General features: G+C 41.6%; 1 protein-coding gene across 1 annotated transcript in view; it reads left to right on the top strand.

The window, feature by feature from the left end:
* Window positions 1-20,003, top strand: part of LOC110083669 (heparan-alpha-glucosaminide N-acetyltransferase) — a 114,526-nt gene extending 94,523 nt beyond the window's left edge. Inside the window, exons 12-14 of the mRNA XM_020802279.3 lie at window positions 10,887-10,957; window positions 15,935-16,047; window positions 18,974-20,003. Coding sequence (XP_020657938.3) covers window positions 10,887-10,957; window positions 15,935-16,047; window positions 18,974-19,155 — 366 coding nt within the window. The 3' untranslated portion in view covers window positions 19,156-20,003. The remainder of the gene's footprint in view (window positions 1-10,886; window positions 10,958-15,934; window positions 16,048-18,973) is intronic.
* The last annotated feature ends 5,727 nt before the right edge of the window (window positions 20,004-25,730 follow it).

Here is a 25,730-nt window from a genome sequence, read left to right as displayed (position 1 = left end):
GATCACTGCTGCTGTGACATTTTTCAGATATTAGAGACTCCCCACCATTGTGAGGCTCTCAGGAGTAAATATATATATTTACTCCTGAGAGCCTCACAATGGTGACAATGGTGTGTATATACATACTTCCAAATAGAGTAATCCTAGAACGAGCAGGAAAATATATATATATACACAGTGGTGCCTTCCTTAACGGGTGCCCCGTTTAACGATGAATCTGCATAGCGATGCGGATTTTGCGATCGCATTGCGATGTTCCCTATGGGGAAAAATCGGCCATAGGCCCCATTTTCCCCCAGCTGACCAGCGGGCTCTTGAGAAGGAGCATGGGGGGAGCCCTCCCCCGCGCTCCTTCCGAAGCGACCGCTGGTCAGCTGGCTGAAAAAGCAGGCGGTCGCTTGGGAAAGAGTGCGGGGCAGGGTTCCCCCGCGCTCCTTCTGAAGCGACCACTGGTCGGCTGGCCGAAAAAGCCAGTGGTTGCTTTGGAAGGAGTGCAGGGGAGCCCTCCCCCGCTCCTTCCGAAGCGACCGCCAGTCAGCTGGCCAAAAAAGCAGGCGGGGGCTTTGGGAGCCGCGGTCCTCCCAAAGGCCCCATTTTTGCACAGCTGATCGGCGGTTCCAAAATGGCCACCGGCAGCGTTTTCGCACCGATTCCTCACTTACCGAGGCGGCAAAAATGGCGGCCCTATGGAGGATTCCCACTTAGCGGTGAGTTTAACCCCCATAGGAACGCATTAAACGTGTTTTAATGCGTTCCTATGGGTTTTTTTGCCCCGCATAGCAAGGAATTCGGATAGCGACATTTGTCCTGGAACGGATTAACGTCGCTATGCGGGGCACAGTCAAATCTATCTATCTATCTATCTATCTATCTATCTATCTATCTATCTATCTATCTATCTATCTATCTATCTATCTATCTATCTATCTATCTATCTATCTATCTATCTATCTATCTATCTATCTATCTATCTATCACATACATATATCACACACACATATATATATCACATAAATATATATATAGATAACATATATATCACAGTCAAAATATAAGTGTGTGTGTGTATGTATGTGTATACACACACACACACACACACACACACACACACACACACACACACACACTTCTCTGAATAACTCTAGATGGACATTGGGAGTTGATCTATTGAACATGTTTTTTATGGATTATTTGTCTCATCTCCCTAACAGAGTATATTTTGACTGTGCATGGTCAAAATTATACAGAGATGATAGATAGATAGATAGATAGATAGACAGACAGACAGACAGACAGACAGACAGACAGACCTGTTTAATTTTGACCATGCTCAGTCAAAATATACTCTGTTAGGGAGATGAGAGTTGATCTAGAGTTATTCAGAGACGTCCTCCCCAAAGTTCCATATGCTATGCTGGAGGGCCACAAGACTGGGACTTTATAGTCATACAGAAAATAAATGGAAGCTTGGGGAGGTGAATGCCTTGGTTTTATAATATGCAACCGAAACTGGGCTTCATATCCACTGCGTATACTTTATCTACAAGAGTGTCAGAAAAAGCATTGCTCTTCCTCACACAGCCACTCAATTTCTGCCATTGTAATGAATGATGAGTCTGGCACCACCTATCTGATCTTTCCCGTCCAGACTAGATGGCAGTAATGAACATTGTCATGACACAAAATCAAACCTAATTTCATTTTGTGGGGGACAGCTGTGACTTTTGTTGTAAATATAATCCTGTTGTGATTCTTTCTGCTGCAGTGATGGATAGTTGCCCGTAATATTAACAAGTTTTGCCACCACCTGCCAGTACAAGCAATGGAACACAGACAAAAACAGGCAATTTTTAGTCCACTTTGAAGCTAGTCATCTTTCTGAGATTCAATGCAAGGAAAGCGGTGCGGGTTCAAGCCTGAGATGTAACTCTAAACTAAGGTGCATCTGCTCTCAGAGCAGGAACCTTGGCAAGTTTGTGAGTTTCAGCACAATCAAGAGAGCAAATCTAAATACTGTAGTGGTACATTTAGACAGGTAGCTGCTATTCTACACTTCTACAAGCTGCCTCCCAGAAGAAAGTAGTGTAAGTAATCTTGCAGTTTAATTTACCCAAGTTGAGACTAGCTGGGCCAGCAATTTACTCCATGATCTTAAGAATCCATAATTCTTTGCTTAGCACTATGGCTTCTTTGAAAATTCTTACTTTTCTTTTGCCTCAGCATGCTTCCTTACAGCAAGGAGCAATTTGACTGCTTCCGGTATATCAAATGTGACTGAATGCTCACCTTCTGCTCTTCTGCTAATTCCTCACACTGCTCATTATAACTGTAGCAAGTTCCTTTAGCTGTATACGCGTATTTATGGGCACACATAGATAATCTTCTTAGTATTTGTTGACTTGTATTTCAATATTTCTGTCTTGATTTCTTTTGCATGCTAAAACAACATGACATGCTTTAATGTCATGTGACTTCATCAGTGACATAAAGGAAGAATTATTTGGTAGCATGGCCAAATTCTTTTTTTCTATCGCTCCCTGTTACTCACTTATAATACGTGGTCTATAATACGTGATATTTGCCCACTAAACAGTGGGTCTTTCTAGGCCAGATAACGGAAGCTAACAGAAAGCAAATGTGGGTCTACCATATTCCTAAACATGATATGTTTAGGAAACAGTTGGGTATATTGCACCGTGTTTCATAATGTTAATATAAGTGACGAGTTTGAGCTCTATTTTGCTTGTTTTTTAACCACTTTTCATGTCATTAATTGAAAGTCAATTTCAGGACCATGTAGGCTCAAAACCAGCATTCCATTAAATAAATAGATATATTTTGTACATTATGAATTTAAATATACTTTCTTCCCCCTGAGAAAGAGGTAGAAAGTGAAACTTATCATTGCAGCTTATAGCTAGCATTGCAAGGCAAAACTTGTAAAGAAGACCCAAAGTGAATATTTATTGTTTATTTAGTTATTTATTAGATTTTTACCCCGCCCCTCTAGACAATGTCTAGACCAAGAGGCTCTTGCATCAAACTCCCTGGATATCAAGCATATTCCAGAATCTAGTTTCAATTCAACACACATATTTGCAACATAAACTCATTTTAACGCATACTTTTAAAATACGTTGTTTTTCATTTGATGTAAACAGCATGCTGTTTCAAATGAATCAGAGTGCCCTGTTTCGCTGATTAAAAGGATGGAAATGGAGGAAAATGCAAATCCTGGTGTTCATAACTAGATCTGTTTTGAATTAGTCTGGGTGGGGCTTCGTCTGCTTGAATATCCCAAAAATGATGTATTTTGCCCTGTGGTTCTTTTTGGCATTTTATTTTAGGAACCTACCAACAGATTTTCAAGGGACAACAGATCAACGGCAGTTCATGTCTGAGTGCTCAGAGAAGTGCAATTTCCTTGCAATTATGGGGTCGGTACTTTTATTTACTGGCCATTGACCTAGTTCTCTGCTTTCTATAGCAGCCTAATATGCCAAAAATAAGCATGTGCACACTTATTTGAAAACTTTCCTGTCCACAATCTATGTAGAGCTAGCAACAGTAGAGTAATATATTTCTATTAGTATTAATACCAGTCACAGATAGCATTCTTCAGCCTTTCTAAACCAGCTTCCAACTGGTTTTAAATGTTTGCTTTGACAGGAAAAATGGTTAGGTTTATATTGGTACGAATGGAGTTCTGTTCCATGGTATCTCTGAGAAGAGAAAAGAGCAGGGAAGTTTATGTACCAAAGAGGGAGAGAGAAGCTCAAAAGCTCAGTAAAGGCATAAAATAAAACTACACATTTTCAGTTCTGATTGTAACCACACGTGAAAGGAAAACATTTCCTCTATGAATTTTTCAGTTCTCATTTCAGACTGAAAAGGTGAAATGCTATCACAAATGGTGGTGTGTGATCAGTTTCGAATTACGTTGCATGTCTCTTTTTCTATCTTTGCCCCCTGCCTTCACCCTGATGTTTGATTTTTAAAATGCCTCACTCTTTCACAGAACAGGAAGTCTAAAGTGTTCATTAAGCTATCTCAAAGCTAATTTAACCGCAAGTCTATAAGATGTTTCATAGCAAAATTCAAGCTTAATTCAAGCTTAAACTGAAGAGAGTAGGAAAAACCACTGGGCTACTCAGGTATAATCTAAATCAAATCCCTCATGAATACACAGTGGAAGTGAAGAACAGATTTAAGGAACTCGATTTGGTGGACAGAGTGCCTGAAGAACTTTGGATAGAGGCTCGTAACATTGTACAGGAGGCAGCAACAAAAACCATCCCAAAGAAAAGGAAATGCAAGAAAGCAAAGTGGCTGTCCAAGGAAGCCTTACAAATAGCAGAGAGGAGAAGGGAAACAAAATGCAGGGGAGATAGGGAAAGTTACAGAAAATTGAATGCAGACTTCCAAAGAATAGCAAGGAGAGACAAGAGAGCCTTCTTAAATGAACAATGCAAAGAAATAGAGGAAAATAACAGAAAAGGAAAAACCAGAGATCTGTTCAGGAAAATTGGAGATATCAGAGGAACCTTTGGTGCAAGGATGGATATGATAAAGGACAAAAATGGAAAGGACCTCACAGAAGCAGAAGACATCAAGAAGAGGTGGCAAGAATACACAGAGGAATTATATCAGAAAGATTTGGATATCCCAGACAACCCAGGCAATGTAGTTGCTGACCTAGAGCCAGACATCCTGGAGAGTGAAGTCAAGTGGGCCTTAGAAAGCCTGGCTAACAACAAGGCCAGTGGAGGTGATGGCATTCCAGCTGAACTATTTAAAATCTTAAAAGTTGATGCTGTTAAGGTGCTACATTCAATATGCCAGCAAGTTTGGAATACTCAACAGTGGCCAGAGGACTGGAAAAGATCAGTCTACATCCCAATACCAAAGAAGGGAAGTGCCAAAGAATGCTCCAACTACCGCACAATTGCACTCATTTCACACGCTGGCAAGGTTATGCTCAAAATCCTACAAGGTAGGCTTCAGCAATATGTGGACCGAGAACTCCCAGAAGTACAAGCGGGATTCCAAAGGGGCAGAGGAACTCGAGACCAAATTGCTAACATGTGCTGGATTATGGAGAAAGCCAGAGAGTTCCAGAAAAACATCTACTTCTGCTTCATTGATTATGCAAAAGCCTTTGACTGTGTGGACCACAGCAAACTATGGCAAGTCCTTAAAGAAATGGGCATGCCTGACCACCTTATCCATCTCCTGAGAAACCTATATGTGGGACAGGAAGCAACAGTTATAACTGGATATGGAACAACTGATTGGTTCAAAATTGGGAAAGGAGTACGACAAGGCTGTATATTGTCTCCCTGCTTATTTAACTTACAGTTGTGTTCAAAATTATTCAACCCCCACTGAAATTGAATGTTTTGGCCATTTTGACAATGATGTTGATCATTCAGTCATCTTGCTTACATTTACATGAAAGAGGCACTTGTAGGTCAGAGAAATATAACCTTAAGTTTATAATGAAATAACCACAAATGTCTTTTCTGTGCTCACATCATTATTAGTTTTTATTCAACCCCCAAGTGACATTCAATCTTAGTACTTAGTATAACATCCTTTTACAGTTATAACAGCTTTTAAACGTGAAGCATAGCTTGACACAAGTGTCTTGCAGCGATCTACGGGTATCTTCGCCCATTCTTCATGGGCAAAAGCCTCCAGTTCAGTCAAATTCTTAGGCTTGCGCACTGCAACTGCTTTCTTTAAGTCCCACCAGAGGTTCTCAATCGGATTTAAGTCTCGTGACTGCGATGGCCACTCCAAAATGTTCCAGCCTTTCCTCTGCAACCATGCTCTAGTGGACTTGGAGGTATGCTTGGGATCATTGTCCTGTTGAAAGGTCCAACGTCTCCCAAGCCTCAGGTGTGTGACGGACTGCATCACATTTTCATCCAATATCTCCTGGTACTGAAGAGAATTCATGGTACCTTGTACACGCTGAAGCTTCCCTGTACCTGCAGAAGCAAAACTGCCCCAAAGCATTATTGACCCTCCGCCATGCTTCACAGTAGGCAAGGTGTTCTTTTCGTCATATGCCTTGTTCTTCCTCCTCCAAACATAGCATTGATCCATGGGCCCAAACAGTTCTAATTTTGTTTCATCAGTCCACAGAACACTATCCCACAACTTTTGTGGTTTGCCCACATGACTTTTGGCATACTGCAGTCGACTCTTCTTATTCTTGGGAGACAGCAAGGGGGTGCGCCTGGGGGTTCTGGCATGGAGACCTTCATTACGCAGTGTGCGCCTTATTGTCTGAGCTGAAACTTCTATACCCACATCTGACAAATCTTTTTTCAGTTCCTCAGCAGTCACACGGGGACTTTTCACCACTCTACGCTTTAGGTAGCGCACAGCAGTCGAAGTCAGCATCTTCTTTCTTCCACGACCAGGTAGCATTTCAACAGTGCCCTTTGCCTTGAATTTGCGAATGATGCTTCCTATGGTGTCTCTTGGTATGTTTAACTTCTTTGCAATCTTCTTATAGCCATTGCCCTTCCTGTGAAGACAAATCACCTCTTCTCTTGTCTTCCTGGACCATTCTCTTGACTTCACCATGTTTGTAACCACACCAGTAAATGTCTAGAAGGAGCTGAGTATCACAGTCATTTTAAAGCTGCCTAATTGGTGCTTATTATGCTTGATTGGTGCTCGGTGACATCCACAGGTGTTTTCAATACCTGATCGAAAACACCTGAATGAACCTCTCTTCTTCAGAGTGGTAGTCTTTAAGGGGTTGAATAATTGTGGCAATGAAGAAACCACAAAAGAAACATTTACTACTGTATTACATAAACAATTGATGTTATTTTAGTTGCATTTGGTTCTTTAAAACGTCCTTGTAGGATTTCATTCTGAATACAATTCCAAATGTACACTATAGTCCCTAAACCCCTTTACAGCATTGGGGGTTGAATAATTTTGAACACAACTGGTATATGCAGAGTACATCATGCAGAAGGCTGGACTGGAGGAATCCCAAAGTGGAATTAAGATTGCCGGAAGAAATATCAGCAACCTCCGATATGCAGATGATACCACTCTGATGGCAGAAAGCGAGGAGGAACTAAAGAACCTTGTAATGAGGGTGAAAGAGGAGAGTGCAAAAAACGGTCTTAAACTCAGCATCAAAAAAACTAAGATCATGGCCACTGGTCCCATCTCATCCTGGCAAATAGAAGGGGAAGATATGGAGGCAGTGACAGATTTTACCTTCTTGGGCTCCATAATCACTGCAGATGGAGACAGCAGCCACGAAATTAAAAGACGCCTGCTTCTTAGGAGGAAAGCGATGACAAACCTTGACAGCATCTTAAAAAGCAGAGACATCACCTTGCCAACAAAAGTCCGAATAGTCAAAGCTATGGTTTTTCCTGTAGTGATGTATGGAAGTGAGAGCTGGACCATAAAGAAAGCTGACCGCCGAAGAATTGATGCCTTTGAATTGTGGTGCTGGAGGAGACTCTTGAGAGTCCCCTGGACTGCAAGGAGAACAAACCTATCAATTCTAAAGGAAATCAACCCTGAGTGCTCACTGGAAGGACAGATCCTTAAGCTGAGGCTCCAATACTTTGGCCATCTCATGAGAAGAGAGGACTCCCTGGAAAAGACATTAATGTTGCGAAAGTGTGAAGGCAGGAGGAGAAGGGGATGACAGAGGATGAGATGGTTGGATAGTGTCACCGAAGCAACCAACATGAATCTGACACAACTCCAGGAGGCAGTGGAAGATAGGAGGGCCTGGCGTGCTCTGGTCCATGGGGTCACGAAGAGTCGGACACAACTAATCAACTAAACGACGACGACAGTTTTTGAAAATGTTGAACTTTCTACTAAACTGCAAACTAAATGTTTGGAAATGTTCATAGATCTATTGGCTTAATACAAATAAAATCTGATTCACTAGATGGAGCGAGAAGATTTCTGGAGTTAAAACGAAACAGAAGAAAATGCAATGTTTCAGCCTGAATAGGTTGCCAAGCGTATACTAATAAGCTCATGTAGCAAAGTGCATTATTCAGAAATGTGCAGGGAAGTTGCCCAGTACCTGGCAGGCCACACAGGTAGAGTGTTTTTAGCCTTCTGGGTCACTAATTGTTTAGGTGTGCTCTGGCCGTACTACTGCAGTTTGCAGTTAGAGATGGGCAAGACCATGTTTGCATTTTTTTGAACCTAAAGCTGGAGCTTGCTGTTCAAATCTCTGTTTTGCTGAGGTTTGTGATACAGTTAGTTAGAAAGAGGTATGTTTGAAATAGCAGACACAAGAGATGTACATTTGAGAAAATGAAGGCAGAAATGTGTGGGAAAACGCAATGGTACACACGAAGAGACATAAAATATTTGCATATGCACAAAGTATTTATTTTGCTAAAAGAAATGTGCACAGTACTGCTTAAAATATTTGTACAGATGAAGAAACCACCCAAATGCAATGTGGAAAGAGGATAGGATGAGCTTTCAGGTGAAAAAACAAACAAACAAGGTGAGCTTGACAGAGTCACTCACCCCTTATCGTAAACCCATATCTGTTTTTTTCTTTATTTGTTTGTTAATCTAAACTTTTAATTGTTTTTAAAAGATGCAATAAAAGTGTGCCCATCTTTAGTTTTTGCCCACTTCCTGCCTATTATAAGCTACCGTATTTTCTCCTCTGTGGTCCAGACCCATGAAATCTTTGTCTAGCATTCAGACCATCTCTAGCAGTTATTATTTCCCTGCATGTTCAGTTGGCAGAATCTGTCTTGTGTCAAGTGTGCATGTAATATGATTTTCTGTTGGAGTTGTTCAAGCTGCAGGTCCCAGGATGGGGTTTTGATGGAAGTTTGACTGGCAGAGCACTGGAATGCTCCTCTTGAAAGGACAGAGGAGGGAGTTGCTGCAACCAACAGGACCCCATATGGTTATATTTTGTCTCTCCTCAAAGCAAACAGATCCATAGAAACAAGCCACTCCTCCCCCAACATCTGACTTGCAGCTTGTGGGGGTTGTATTGAGTTATTGCAGACTGTCACATTTATAGGGTGATTTCATCAATTGATTTATCTGATTAATTTAGCATTTTAACACTGTGCAGAGGGTACGTGACATAGTGTGGCACTAACTGTTTCCTTCAGCAGTAGATTTATTTGGATTTCTCTTACTGAGGTTTATTTGAAATACCTAGATCAGTTTTCTGGCCTTGCCAATACTCCTGGTGCAAAAGCCAACAGTGTGATGTCAAAAAGAAGACAATCAAGCTAAATGCTCCTGGTACTTAGAGGCGAGGAGGCCATGGAAGGGAACGTTTAATGTCCTTGCTTCCCATCTTGCTGTCTGGATAGAGGGCTACCCGGAATCCTTGAGATAGAGATGTTCAGTTCTCTTATATAAGGGGAGCAGAGTTTAGTTCTAGAATTGATTTGCAATATAAAAGATCTGGCACAGAGCAACTAAATCTGCCTGGTTACTTACAACAAGACCTGGCACCTCTTTCTGAGGCTGACTTTCCAAATCTCCCAAACCATGGAGAAAAACAACGAGAGGGAAGAAGGTATACTACACTGACTATACACAGCAGTGTCTGGGAGACTGCCCCAGCAATACCTTTGGAAACTCTTTCTACCATATAATGCACAGGCTGGGTTGCTTTCCTATATTGTCTTTGTTGACTATTGTATGTTGGACTTGTGCCAAGTCCAACATACATTGATTTCCAGATACAATTCAAGGTTCTAGTTCTTGCCATTCATTAAACTGTTTGAGGCTAGAATATTAGAAAGATGCTCTCCTTATTGTGAACATATCTCAATTAGAGATGGGGACAAAAAAAATGGTGTTTCATTTTGATCCGTTATTCATCATGGTTAATGGATCAACAAATATGAATATACAAATATTCTTTGATGAATCAATCTGTCAATTCATCTGCACATTAAATGGCTATAACACTGGCCCCCAACCAACTACAGACACCATATATGCAGGGAAGCTTTCTCAGATGGTTTTCTACAACTCCTAAGCATTTGGTGAACATTGGATCATGGACCCCTGAGTTATATAGTCACAAAGAGAACCCCCCAGGAAAGCTCTCCCCGGATACTTAGAGACTCCAGAATCACAATGGAGCTTCCTATGTCTTTTCCCAACACACCTGCCAACTTGGGTGAAGATTGGATATCGGACATCTGAGTCATTCACCCACAAATTGGGAACCCCCAGCAGAGTTTACCACACGGCACAGAAGCCCATTCTGCTTACTGGCCGCCTATCAGCTGATCAGAAGCTGATATGCAGCCACCTCCCCACACAGCCAGCCACCCCAACAGCCTAGTCCCACACCCTCTTCCTTTCCCTACCTTAGGCCCCACCCCACCCCCACCAACACCTTCTTACCTTAATACCAGGCTATGGTATTGGGTGGCTGTGTGGGGTGGTGGCTGCCTTTCTGCCGCCAATCAGCTGTTCGGAGGCTGGTAGGCAGAATTGTGTTTTTGTTGGACAAAGCGATCTGTTTTTATATTCCTCCCCATCTCTATTCACAATTTAAAACTACATTCAGAGATCCTGGATGGTTCATGAAGTCAGGCTAATAAAATTTCTGGGAAAAGTTGGGGGGTTTTAAAGTCTCTGAAATAAAATAAAAATAAAAATAATAAAATGACACTTTCAGCTCAGAGTGTCATATATAGCTGAGCTTCTCTTGCCCTGCAATGTATCCTTTGATTAGTTAATCAATAGAAACACTTAATACTTGGCACAGAATCTGTTCCTCCCCACTTCCTCCGCTCTTCTTCCCTTTCTGCGATTCCTGAGTTAGATACATCATTCCTTATTGTTTCTTATTAACCTATGGCTTTCTTCTTTTTAAGGGGATTATCTCTGCCATCTTAACCAAATGTACACAAAATGAAGGATTCATTCCCATTAATAAAAATCTCTGGTAAGTGATTTCAAACCCATTGTACCAGTTTGATTGGTATAATTCGCAGAAAAATTTGCACAGAGCTTGTATCACACTGAGAACAAGATGGAAGTTGTTCTGTATCAGAAATGTGGCCTAGTTTATGCCGGTGGGCACTGGTATTCTAGTGCCAATTTAGTGCTGGAATAATTTCCACTGTTGTAAGGTTTTTATTTTCCCTCATGGGATGCAGTTCATATATGTGCTTAAGGCACATCACTTGATCTCCCATTATTTGATGATGACTGGGAGTCTGAATATGTGATTTAATGCCATCTCATCACTATGAGATGAGGTGACATAACAAAATTTTGTCAAACAACAAATGATGTGTAAATTTTCGACAAGGGAAGAATTCTGCACTAGCCTGGAAGCTACTATTCTTTGAAGGAGGTTTGGTTCTGAAAAAGGGTTGCATGAGGTTAGGCCTTTCCTAACCTGCCACTTTTTCACTACAAAATCCTCTTTTAAAGGGAAAGACAGTTGTTGAGGTTTTGATAACATGCAAACCTGTCATTAGCTACTGATATATTATTCATTCATTACACTGTAGAATGATGATGGGGATACTCAGCTGTGGTATACTGGATGGAGCAATGAACTAGGGACTCAGGAGACTAGGTTCCCTATGAGGAAAGGCTGAAAAACTGGTCATGTTTAGCCTTGAGAAAAGAAGACTGAGGGGAGATATGATAGCAGTTATCAAATACTTTAAAGGCTGTCATACAGAGGAGGGGTAGGATCTCTTCTCGATTATCCAACAGTGCAGGACATGCAACAATGGGCTCAAGTTACAGGAAGCCAGGTTTCAGTTGAATATCAGGAAAAACTTATTAACTGTTAGAGCAGTGTGGCAATTGAATCAATCACCTCAAGAGGTGGTGAGTGCTCCAACACTGGAGGCGTTCAAGAGAAATTTAGAGAACCACTTGGCTGATATCCTTAGATTTGCATTCCTTCATTGAGCAGGGGGGTTGGACTTGATGTCCCTATAGGTCTCTTCCAACTTCATTATTCTATGATTCTATGTTTTCATGGCTCTACCATGGAAACTCACTGGATATATGTGCAACTGGTAAAACCACTCACTTACCTTGAAAACCCTATTAGGTTCACTATAAGTTTTGACTTGATGACACTTAACAACAAAGCAAAGCAAAGCATGCTGCTTATATACTGCCCCATAGTGCTTCAAGCACTCTCCGGGTGGTTTACAAGTTAATTATATAGAGTATACATTCCCCCCCACCAACAAGCTGGGTACTCATTTTACCGACCTCGGAAGGATAGAAGGCTGAGTCAACCTTAGGCCGGCTACCTGGGATTGAACCCCAGGTCGTGAGCACAGTTTTAGCTGCAGTACAGCAGTTTAACCACTGCACCACGAGGCTTTTCAACAACAACAAAGATGATGGTGATGACTCACGTTTCTGCCAACAAATTGAATGTGGTGAAAACAGCTCCCCTCCTCACCAGTTTATCCTCACAGAAACCCAGTGAGATAGGTGAGGGTGAGAGAAATAATTATTGGCCCAAAACCACTAGTCAGTTTCATGGCTCAGTGAGAACTTGCACCTGGATCTCCCAGATATCTGTCCAACACTCTATGCCACCCTGGACTGTTAAAATGAATCCTGCACAGAGAATCATTGGAGATGGTGTCAGGGAGTGGAACTGTGCTCAACATTTCTCTCTGCTGCTCCTCAGGGCAATCCCAGTCTCCATGGTGGTCCCAGAAGTATTCCCTGCTAGGACAAAATGTTGAAAATTGCTGAGCTCAGCAAAATGCATCAGGCATGCATTTTTCCAGAAGGCCAGAGTGAACACCATAATACAGTTATGATGCTGTTATGAGCAATAATGTTTATACCTCAGCGAGTTGGGTATCTGGCTGCAGAGCCAGAGGTTGGGAGTCCGGTTCGCCACTATGCCTCCTGTGAATACAGCCAGCCTGAGTCGCCATGGGCAAGCTCCACAGCCCCAGGATGACCCCAGCAGTAGGGAATGGTAAACCACTTCTGAGTAACCTCTACATAGGAAACCTTGAAAAGAGTTGCCGTAAGTCAGAATCCTCTTGAAGGCACACAATTATTAAAAGTGTGACAATATTGCCAGTCTCAGATGCCTTGAAGTTCTCTTTTTAATCTAAGCACAAGGGAATGGTACTGAAGATACCGTTTCTCTTTCATGTTCTCCAGAAAGCCTGAGAAAATGCAGTGACTCTTAATGGGGAGTTAACTAGTTTTGAACACCTACAGGGGTTCAAATGAGCCTGCCCATTATCTCCAGTTCTTTTTATGCTGCTTATCAGAGAGGATGAAACACTTGCGTGAAGCACTTGATGGCTTTAAAGGAAAAGTGAAAAATCAATAGCTACTTACTTACAGCCTTTGGAGTATGCAAATGACGCAGCCTAGCTGGCTGGGTCTGAGGAAGGGCATGAAAAAATCTCATGGAAGGCAACGGGTGTGTGAGCTGAAAGGAACAGTGTGTTGCAGCAAGCAGGCTGACTATGGTGCAGAGGTAAAACAGCTGCAGCCATTTACTGTATTTCAATATGCTGGAAATCAGGTAATGAAGCCCCAATAGATGTTCCAATGAAACATGTGCATGGACAAATCTGAACTAGTTAGGTGATCTGCTTGCATTTGGGGGGCAGAAAAAGGAAGATATAATGTGATCATTAAGTTTTTTTTTTTCTGAAGATAGATTGTAGAAGATGGATGGAGAACAGAGATGGGATAGTCATATTTGTATACAAATGCAAATATCCTGGATCCAGGTGGCCGAGATCCCCAGTTCCACCTCCCCAAACCTCCCCATCCACTTATGGGTCACTGTGCTGCACGTACTGCTAGTATCCTACTCTTCACGCCAGTCTGGGATGAAGCCTGCCTGGCGCTGCCCTGCCTTCCTGCTCTTCTGGCCACTCAGCAGCTGAGTGGGGAGACCCGTCATCCTGCCCCCTGGCTGGAGTGGCCAGAAGAGCAAGAAGGCAGGGCAGCGCCAGCCAGGCTTCATCCCAGATTGGCATGAAGAGTAGGATACTAGCAGTACGTGCAGCACAGTGACCCATAAGTGGATGGGGAGGTTTGGGGAGGTGGAACTGGGGATCCAAGTCACCTGGGACCTCGATATTCTATCCCATCTATAATGGAGAACCATAGCAAAGTTTGGTCCACCAGCCAAGCCCAACTATCCCAAAGTGCCTCCTGCTGAGGCCTCCTGAAAGCTCCTCCCCAGTCCCACCCATGTAAGAGACTGGGACAGCAGAGGCTGGTGGCTATCATGTCTCTATGGCAGTGAATTTACTCCAGGTATTAGCTCAAACTATCCAATGTGCTGATCCTATTTTGAGGATAGAGTTCAGCACCTTGGATAGCTCCTGTAAAACTCAGACTAAAACCCAGTGTGACATTGGAACTAGCAGCCTCCACTGGATAGAGGGGAGCAACTACGCCTTGGCCTTGAGACTAGCTCGTTTCACACCTGCCTTGACTTCCTTGCACTCTGATGGTGAGATTGAAGCAAAGTTAGCCAAGCATTCAGCTGGCACTTTGAGGCGGTAGCTGAGCCCTGAAGAGACCACTGGCTCCTCAAAGCACAGGTTTGCTTCTCCCTTGCTTTCATCACACGGAGAAGGGTGTATCAAGATTTCTTCTAGGAATGGGTATATGAGAATAGGTTTAAAATTTTGAATGGAACATGGAAAGGGATTAGAAATCGGTGAAGATCACAAAGCACTGTTCTAATGTGATCATATGGGCCTGTCCCTGTTAAATGTCCTGCTAGCCAGTAAGTCCAGACCATTTTCAAAGGCAACTTCAAGTAATTTCTGTAAATCAAATGGGTTCACTAAAACACAGAAGACTGTAGTTAGGCTGTCTCTGTCCAAATAATGTCATAGGCTTAAATTCAATTGCTAGTCCCAGCTGGAGTAGATTTATCAAGTTTACGTAAATCTCATTGATTCAGTGGGTCTTCTCTAGTTTGGACTAACATTTGGATTTATGCAATAGTTGGTCAACAGCCTAAACTAATAAAAGGTGCTTCATGTTATCAAAGCTCTCTGTTTCTACTGAAAATGCTAGACCCAAGCATATTTCCAAACTATGAAGAGAGCTAAATGGGTGTATGTGTGTATGGCCCACCACCTATCTCACTACCCCACCCACAAGCCAGCAAGACCTCTACATGGGTAATGTGAAGTCTAAAAGAAATCTGTAAATGCATTCAGCTCAGCATGTTTATGTACACATTTCTTTTTGGGTGCCATGATTGGAAAACATGATAAAGCAGGGCTGAAGTCATGGGAGCTCTATAGGTACACTCAGCTGAATGTTCCTGCGGGCTATACTTCACATCTTGATGCTAATCACACAAAGGTCTATTGGATTTCTTGGCGAGTCACAACTAGAGTATGTCCATTTGAATCAATGAAACTTACAAAGAAGCAGACTCACCAAATCCCCATCAATTCCACAGGCCTACAATAATGCAACCGGCTACTCTCAGCAACAGGATTTCAACTAAAGCGTATATTAGCTCCTAAGTGAAATCCTCCTCCTCTCATCAGCATTAACAGCCATGCTATTTTTAACCAGCTCCTGTAACAATGGCAAATGCTACCAGCTTCTCCTCCTATTAGCATGGGATGGAAGCCATCTACTTGTGCAGATTTTTGACATAATGGTCTTGACAGGTGCCCTCCTCCTTAAGTGCAAAGGTTATTTCTTTACCTACTACCTAATTTAGTAAAGCCTTCTCCACTGCGTTTGGGAGCTCCCCTGCTTATTCTGTTGAGTGGGCCCTGGACCTGTGTCCCAAAGTGATGGCAACTCTGGAAGCAACGCTCCTAAGGAAGATGAAGTCTTGTTTGATTGGCTGCATGGATGTCTTGATTGCCCTTCAGTTGGTTTCTCTTACGATTCACTGGTTGTCTTCTGTGTTTGCTAGGTCTTTGTCTTTTGTCACTACACTGAGCTGCTTTTCATTTGTCCTGCTGGGAATTATGTTCTATGTTATTGATGTGAAGAACTGGTGGGGAGGCCAGCCTTTCATTTTCCCAGGTAAGCTATTGGAGCCGTGATGTATTATGAGCTAGATAGAACAGTTTTCAACAAAATAACCATCCAGTCACAGCTCGGTATTAACATCTAATCTATGTCAAGCTGGTTGTGGCTTTGGGATGGGATCAGCCCCATGGCTCTGCTGCATTGGTGGACCTCTACACATTGAAGCTTCTGATGTGCCCAGACGCTGCCTGTGTACTGAGCAAAAGGGCCTCACCATGCAGTAGCTGAGTAAAGTGTCCCCCTGCTTCCAGGCCACAAACTGACATTGGCTGTGTTCTAAAACATACAGTCTATCCTCTGCAAAAACGGGGTATAAATCCAAGCATACAAAGCTTAAGTGAGTATCCTACTGCTAATGCCATCCAGAATAGACCCATTGACTTAGTGGGAAGTGGTTACTAACCATTCAGCGTGTGATTCAATAGCTCTGTTCTTTCGTTGAGACTAACAATAGGATCCTGTCTTTATACACTTTGGCAATTCCAGTTTTCTTATTTTAATGTAGCTCTGCACAGATGAATACATTTTAATGGTTCACTTATAGATCTGTGTTGTAGGCGGCTTCTACCTCGGTTTGTTTTTAGTGATTCGTTTTTGATGGCATAGGCCCTCAACCCCTTGCCTAAGAATTCCAGGATTATCAGTTCAAAACACATGAAAAGGCTGCTCAGTGATTCATTCAAGCATTTATTGACATTATCAAGTGATGCTACTTTGAGAGTGAAGTTACAGTTCCTAGCGGAAGTCAAGGATAAATCACTCTGTATTTTGCTCACTCTTATGAATTCCTCTGGAGCCACCTGTCAATCTCTACTTAATTATGTTTGCTCAGGGATACAGCCTTGTAATTTATGAAGCTGCAGTGCCAAATGGCTTATGCCTATAATAGGTCATAACTCAGGTACCTGACTACCTAGACTTTTGCTCTCATCTGTACTCATAATGCTGCTTAACTATGCATTGCAGATATTATGGCTGACATGGCAATACTATTCAAGTTCTCTTAATCAATTTCTACTCTTGGTAGTAAATATGTTCCAGCTGCCCTGATTGCTGGGAACAGATTTTATTCTCTAATAGCAGATTGGTCTCCACATTGCCTTTGAGGGTGATGGTTGCAGGTGGCTTTGAAGAATATTGTTAGTGGCTGAGCTACCGGCAATGTTATTTTAAAAACAAGTTTTAGTCCTCCCATAGATCTATAGAGGGCTGGGTCTTTCCAGATTTTAGTACATATGCATGAGCACAGACCCTTTCCTGGTTTTATACTTGTCCATCCAGAAGTGACAGGTAGTAAACACTGCTGTGAGTTACATCTCTTCTGTTATACAGTGGTGCCCCTCATAGCGACGTTAAACCATTCCAGATTAATTGTTGCTATCCGGAAACATCGCAATGCGGGGGGGGGGGAACCCCATAGAAATGCATTAAACTTTGTTTAATGCGTTCCTATGGGGTGAAAACTCACCGTTATGCGAAGATCCTCCATAGCGCCGCCATTTTCGCCGCCTTAGTAAGCGAGGAAATCGCACGAAAATGGTTGCGGTGGCCATTTTGGGCACCCGGCGGCCATTTTGGAACTGCCGATCAGCTGTTCCGCAAACATTGCAATGCGAAGATCGGTAAGCGAAATGCTTACCGATCATTGCAATGCAATGTTTTGCCTATTAAAACATCGCAATGCGATCGCATTAGTGATCCCAAAAAGTAGATCGCTATGCGGATTCGTTATGCAAGGCACCACTGTATATGAATTGTTGGAGGCTTGATGGAGTGGCCGAGCAGCTAGAGCCGTTAGCTGAGAAACCCATAGAATTTAGATCCTGTCTTGCTTCTCCTCTTTAACTTTTGTGCTCTTGTCCTGGTTCTGCCGTGATCACCTGTATCACCTTTTTGCTTTGGCTTTGCCCCTGACACTGCCAAGGGGACCATTAAAAAAAACACCTGAACATGAATGTTTCTAATTTCTTCTTTTCTGTGAACACTTGGCTTGAAGTTGGTGGCTGTTGCTTCCATGTTTCATTGGACATTAGTAGATTCTGCTCACTCTGCAGACTCAGCTCTTTTTTGGGCTGCTCACTTTGTTTTTGATGTGACCTTAGGAGCTTTTGCTTTCAAACAGAGCTTTTGCTTTCAAATGCACAGGGGGCATTTGTCTTGGTGGTGAGTTACTATTTCAATAACGAGTATGTCAGTTGCTTTCCATCAGATGAAGAATGAAAATGTATGTCGATTAGGGACATAATTTTTTGTTGGTCTCATCCTTGTATGCAAAGACTAGAAACTGCAAAGATGTTCTCCTTGCCTTTTGGATGGGAGAAGTGTTTTTTGGACAACCATCAGCAAGAGATCCAGAATGAAAATGAGATTTATTTATTTTTTTTGCACAAGATAAGCAAAGTTGAGCACATAATGCAACAATGCAAGTAATGGAAATTACACAAAACAACGATGGTTGCTTCTTTTCTGCATTGACTTCTAAGGATCAGATGCATAGGGAAGGTTGTCTCTTTTTTCTTTCCTTTCTTAGCAATCAGCCAGTTATTCTGTGTATCTAAGTGCTTTGCTTCTAAAAGAGATAGGACCCTTGTTTTGCACAGAGAACATCTGCACAAATTATAGATAGCCTGACAACAAGGGAAGGTACCTATCCTGTTGCCTTAACTTTCTGTACTTCAGCATGCTTCAAAAGTTCAGGGCTGTTGAGGACATGGCAAAGGGATGTGCCACCAGTGATTTCCATAGCAAAAAGCCCAACACATATTCTTCCTTGTGGCTAGGATGAAGATGACTGATCCCCCAAAAGGAAGTGTATAGGTGGAACAACATTAGCCCTAATGCATACAATATAGTACAGAACATTATGCAAATTACTCCACATAGGTACCTAATGATTTTTTCTTCTTCTACAAATATACAGGAATGAATTCAATCCTCATCTACACTGCAAGCTCCCTCCTGGGAAGTTATTTCCCTTTCAGTTGGGAAATGAAGTTTCCAACCTCCCACATGGAGCCCCTTTTCCAGGATTTGCTGGCCACTTCACTCTGGGTATTAATTGCCTATTGGCTCTATAAGAAGAAGTTCTTTTTGAAAATATGACTGTATGGGATGCAGGAATGTGATTTTTCCCTCTGCTCTTGTAATATGATTGCAATCGTTGACAAAACTCGAGGCCCACGCTAGACTTTACAACTTATATGGAGCCATTACTGTATTGTATGTCTTCTTTCTCTTCTCTTGTTATGTATAACCCAAACAAGGTGTGATGAAACAGATTCAATGGCATGTGTATCCTTCCTTCACAGGGATATGAAATAGACAAGGAGATGTAAATCACAATGGCATCTCATGGCATTTTGCTTTAGATGGCACGTGACAGAGTAAGACAGAAGATGTATGGATTAGCAGCAGTAGTCTTGTATTTCTTATAAGAAATAGTTTGGTCTCTCCAACCTCAGCACCCATAAGCAAGCTAGGGAAGCGTGTATGCTATCCAAACAGTTTGACACAAACACACCCTTGAATTGATCCAGAAGTCGTTTTGCACAGATGAAATCTTTTATTGGAACTAGTGCCAAATATCAGTTGAATAGGAAAAGCTTTGTAAACCTCTGTCATGAATAGAATTATTATGGGCCCAAATCCTGTTGCTTAGCATAGTGAATTGCATTAGACTAGTCCTGTTGAATCAGTGGGGATTTGGCAAGTCAACTCCTCCATAGACCCCATTGATTCAAATGGGCCCACCCTAACTACAACTTACTTTAGCATAGCAAGTCACAGAGAGTAGGGCCATTTGAATGACTGGTAGTTATGAAGGAGTTGTCTCAACAAATTCCCATTGATTCAATGTTCTAGTGCAATTTACTGTGCTAAGTAACAGGATTTTGGCCATATTACTGAAACTTGGCTTGTTTTACAAGTTGACACTTTCCTCCTCCTTTAACAAAAATCAATTATGTGGAAAATGTATTCATCCAAGGATACAAAATAAAATAGAGTTAACTTCAAGATTCTTTCTTAGCCCTTATGGATTCACTTTAATGGATGGTTACTGTTCTATGTTTCCAGCTCTGAAAAATACAGCGTGCAAAAGATCAACAATCTCTACCCAGCCACAAGGATTGGGGATCACTACACACAAAAGACCAGCTAATGACACCCATCAATCACAGTGACAGATAATCTCTCCTCCTTATCACAACAATACACCCACAATAAGACACACTAATCACCCATCTCCTGAATAGGACAAAAGCCTATCTCACAGCCATAAATACTCCACTCCCTAGCAAACTACACCAGAGCACAGTGTGCTGTCCTCTGAAGATGCCGGCCAGAGAGACTGGCAAAACATTAGGAAGAACAACCTTCAGAACACAGCCAAAGAGCCCGAAAAACCCACAACAACCAAGTGATGTAAATGTTGAGGATATTATACATCTCATGATACATGTATGTTAATATAGTTTGGAGATGTGGTCTTGCCCTGTTTGTGTTCTGTCATGCTTGTATCAGTAACCCCCAAAAGATCAGGAATCAAGGCACCTAGGACTCCAGGAGACATTCATATTCACTTTGTTACAGTCTTTTACCTGGAAGAATAGAAGCTGAGGCCAGAAACAGATATTACAGATATTACCCTATTAGAAGAGAATATTATTTAACAGGTGAAAGCCTCTGAGTGTACAGAAGGACATTTTCTCATTTCACATAACTTTCAGATTATTTACAATTATTTTGTAGTTTGTCTTTAGGGCATAAACATGGGAATCCTTTGAAGTCTGATTTTCAAAGATGAATGTATATCTAGTTACAGCTCTCCAACACTAGTATGCTTTCAACTCTAATTACTGGCCATCTACAGCATCTATTTTTTTCCTCAATAAATTGTTCTTGCTGTTCCTTGGTTTCTCATATAAACCATTTCCTAAAATTACCTCCAATACTCACTCCTCTCCATTCCCAGCAACAAGTTGAACTGTTCAAGTCCTTTCTGCCACACATCTCTTGCTATACTCTTACCTTGCTTCTGCAGTTAAGCACCGGTAGCATCTCATAATTGCATTCAGTCTCTAAGGACCTCATTGTGATGCAAAGCTGTGATGCTACTGGTGCTTAACAATCCTTCAGACAGTGCAGAAAAATTCACTAGGTATCATAAAGCCAAAACTACGGCACCCTTGCAAAGATCTTGCCTGGGTCAAGGTTATGCCACTCTGTAGGATTAATTTAATTTTTTATATTGCCAACAATCTGTATTTAAAACGAGCTGGGAAAAGTAACAAGGCTTTTTGTTTTAACCTTGTGGGACTCTCAGAATGTCATCACTAAAACTACTGGATCGTGCTTACATGTTAAGCTTCAGACTATGGACTACCAAATTAATCTTTTTTCTCAGTACGATAAACCTTTCTTATTTTGAAATGTGTTTGATGTTATCTTTATCCAAATGTTAACATTGTCACATGATGGTAGATGTTTAATAGTAAATAATGGAAATACAATTCCTTGCTTATACCAGTGGTTTGAGACTTTCAGAAAATACTTTTCACGTCAGATTGTCAACTCAGGAACCCCTGAGTGTCTACCATGTCCTGCATAGGATTCTGGATCAAGCTGCTGGACGCATACATGGCCATGCCTTTTCAGCCTCTCCTAACATTTGCGCAGGGAATTCCTCCATGTGAAGCAAGGCTGTGCCTTTGGGCAGCAGTTCTTAATCTTTGCCATTCCAGATGTTTGGAGCTTTAATTCTCAGAACCCCCAGCCACCATTGTTCATAACCAGGGACACTGGAAGCCCAGAGCACCAACATTCCTAATTCTTGCAGCAGTGAGGTTTCATTGGGTGGGGAGAGGAAGCAAATTGTGTGGAGATAATCCAGTGAGGAAATCATTTGTAAAAGGATAAAAAGTAGGATGGGGACCTTGTGTTCTTATAAAGGAACACACAGTTTCTTTTGAATTGCACCAAGATTCCTCTTGGCCCAAGTCACTTGTTTCCCATAGGAGGCAGTCGGATCCGTCTGAAAATTCAAAGACAGAACAGGAAGGTATATCTGTAAGCAAATATATACCAGTTCTATACAAATGTAAGTACAGTGGTGCCTCGCAAGACAAATGCCTCTCAGGACAGAAAACTCGCAAGACAAATGGTTTTGGCAATGGGGGTTGACGACTCGCAAGACAAATGTTCCTATGGCCGTGCTTCACAAGAAGAATGTTTTCTGTTTTTTGTTCCTGCCTCATCTTTGCTGATTTTTAAATGTTTTTCTATGATGTTTAAAATGTTAAAGTTTTTTGATTGAATTTTTTGAAATCATCTGCACAATATGTATGGCTTTAAAGAGCACTTAATAAACCCTTTGTAAAACAAATTTGACTTTGTTCTGACTTTTTTTGCCCATAGGAACATAGATTTCAATGCATTCCTATGGGAAAACACATTTCCAAGACAAATGTTTCGCAAGACAACATTAACCGCGGAACGAATTAAATTCATCTTGCGAGGCACCACTGTAGCATGGCTTCCCCTCCAAAATCCTGGTTGTTAATTACAATTATATCCCTCTTTTAACCTATACAACTGCAATTAGTCTTTTTCTCCTTCTCTCACCCTCATTTTTATACTTTAAAAAAACCCAGAAATGTCGTCACACCCCTGGGGTGCCTTACCTTGGGCCAATTTATTATCCACTTATGCAAGTCCAACAGAAGACTTAAAAATTCTCTTTGACCAGTTAGGTCACATTAGCTGGAGGTGTCTGCATAGCAGAGTGATAAACATTTTAATTTGAATTTCAGTGTTATCTTCCCTCCCAACCAATTGCTGCTGAGAAGAGGAGGGGAGTGGTAGGGGTAGGGTTTTTTTTTTTTTTTTGTCCTCTCTTGTGTCTGGGGAGGGAGGGTACAGAATTGGTAACTTTTAGTCTCCATCTTTGAGCAGGCCGGATAGATGGGACTCGTTCAGCCCTGGAAGGTGGCCCATCTAGGAGAAGGAAAACTATGATTTCGAACCCCCACTGAGGCGCTGCCATCACTGTTCATGCCATGAGGGAACAGGCTGGTTAGGTGGGACTCGTTCAGCCCTGGAAGGCAGCCCATCCAGGAGAAGGAAAACTCTGACTTCAAATCTCCACTGCCTTGTGGCTACATCCACTTATGGAAAAGGCTTCAGGAGCTAACCTCGAGGCAAAATCCGGAGCCTGAGTCCCGGAGGCAGTTTGTATCATTCTGTCAACTCCTGCGACGTTGCTGAAACCAGTTGTATTGGCTCTTGCTTTTCCATTGGACTATTTCAGTGATGTGGAGAGGGGGGATTTGCTGGTTGGGTAACAACCTATCCTCCATACTATTTTACCCAGGCTTCCTGCACTGGAGAGGACACTCCAGCTTTGCGTACAGCATCAAAATACTAGACGCTGTTCCAAGTCCTCCATACAGAGCATGTTACCATAGTCTCTTGAGACTGAAGGATGCCTATGAGAGCTTCTGAGTTCAAGGAAGAGTCAGTCAAGGGCTGAAAAGGGTTGATAAACCATGAGACAAAACTGACACTTAAAATATTTGTGGAGTGGTTTGCCATTAGCTTGCAGCAGTGGCCTGCTTTTTGCAGCTGTTAGTGTATGAATGGCCCTTAGGTTGTTCCAGTTCCTGCACTTTGCTGGCTGGACAGTCATTAATAAAAAAAGGGTGTTGTGGCTTTGAATTATTGTCTGACTAATCAATCAGGTGACAAAGAATGAAGACTGTTATTAAACTTCAAACCACATTTCAGCTTCCTGTAGAATTATTATTATTACAGTTAATTGTGTGAGCAGAGTAGACACAAACCTGCTGCCAGCTGACATTAAAAATTCTTTTTGCAATTTATGATGTATTTTTCTGTGTAAGTGGCTTCACCTAAAGCCTGGACCAGTTTGTGTGGCTGGATGTTGAAAGGCCCATTATTTCCCTTCATGGTTTGTTGATATTACATTTAAAATAGACTAAATCCATTGATTAGATTTTGCAAAGCATCAGACCAATTCCATTTTTCGGTGACACAGTATTTTTAAACCATACAGTCTATAAGGAAATTAATGTAGGTTGTACATACAATATGTTTGCTTCACTCCAAGGTTATAAGAACACATCTTATAGTTAGCATCATAAATTGGGAAGCTTCTGTGCTGACCTTGGAATGCATCTCCTGGAGTCTGCTTCTTTCTCCATCCACTTCTGAGACCAATGCAGAGCAGAATTTTGCCATCCCCTTGTACTGCAAAGTGGGCAGGTTGTTCATTTTGCAACAAGTTATCAATATAGTTATTTCAACTGATCATAATTTAGGGACGGGAATATTCTGAAGTCTGTTCTATTTTCTTTCCATAGAGTGAGACCAGATAAAAGCAAAAAGCAACATGTACTGCTTATATACTGCCTCATAGTGCTTAAAGCACTTTCTGTGAGGTTTAGAATTTAATTATACAGGTTACACATTTTCCCCCACCCCAAGCAAGCTGGGTACTACTTTTACTGACCTTGGAGCGAGGAAAGGGTGAAGCAGCCTCAAGCTGGTTGCCAGAATCCACTCGGATCGAATGTTAACCATGAACAGATAAGTAGTGGAATAGCAGACATATACATCACAGTGTTAGGAATAAAATGGTTACCATTGTCACATGTATGTATGTATGTATGTATGTATGTATGTATGTATGTATGTATGTATGTATGTATGTATGTATGTATGTATGTATGTATGTATATATGTATGTATTTTATCTAAAGTATTTATACTTTTCTCTTTAAGACGACCCAAAGTGGCTTACCATATTAAGTACATAATCAAACCAAAATACCTTTTTTTCATGTATAAGATGCTACTTTTCCCTAAAATCATTACACTAAAAATTGAGGGGAGTCTTAAACACAGAAGGAAGCTGAAAACATGGAGAGAACAAAATGGCCTGTACCTTGCCTCTGTAAAAAGGCTTCCTCCAATCAGGAGAGTTAGCTTCTTACAGTCAGGAGACTTAGCTTTCTCCAGTCATGAGCCTTATGGAACTGACGTCAGCTGATGCTAAACAAACAGTTATCCTAGCATTTTTTGCACCTCTTTGCAGTTCTCAACTAAAAGAAACATATTTTACTCAATGTATACTTTAAAGGCATTCAAAAATTCATACTTTAGAATAAACTGTAGAAGGATGCCTATTCTGTAGTAAATACATACAAAACTGATGTGAATGTCTGTGTGGTTTAAAAGTATACCTTAGAAGCTTAAAACAAGATGGAACAAACATGAAAACAGAATATAGACTGCAGATAGACTGCTCCATTTACCTCAAGCTGACCATACCCACTGGACATCAAACAGAGGAAACCTCCAGTCCAAAACAGAATGGATACAAATTTTCCATAAACATATAGCTGCAGAGTTCCAACTGTGGATATTCTGGCATAGTAGAGACCTGGTTTATATTCTTTAATTACATTATTTGACAGGTGAAGACAAAAAAGTGCCTTCAGGTTTCTGCCACCCAAAATCGTTGGAGCACCCAAAATCATTGGAACAAAGGAACAGAGACTATTTAACTAGAAAATAATTTTTGGATGGGCCCTGAAAAGCCCTCAATATCACAGAACATAATGCTGTTTAAGGTGGATTTAATAGAGGGATCCATATCT

Source organism: Pogona vitticeps, chromosome 3, assembly GCF_051106095.1.
Source record: "Pogona vitticeps strain Pit_001003342236 chromosome 3, PviZW2.1, whole genome shotgun sequence".
Taxonomy (NCBI): Eukaryota; Metazoa; Chordata; class Lepidosauria; order Squamata; family Agamidae; genus Pogona; species Pogona vitticeps.
The sequence above is the reverse complement of the archived record's forward strand: the minus strand, read 5'-3'. Positions and strand labels throughout refer to the sequence as shown.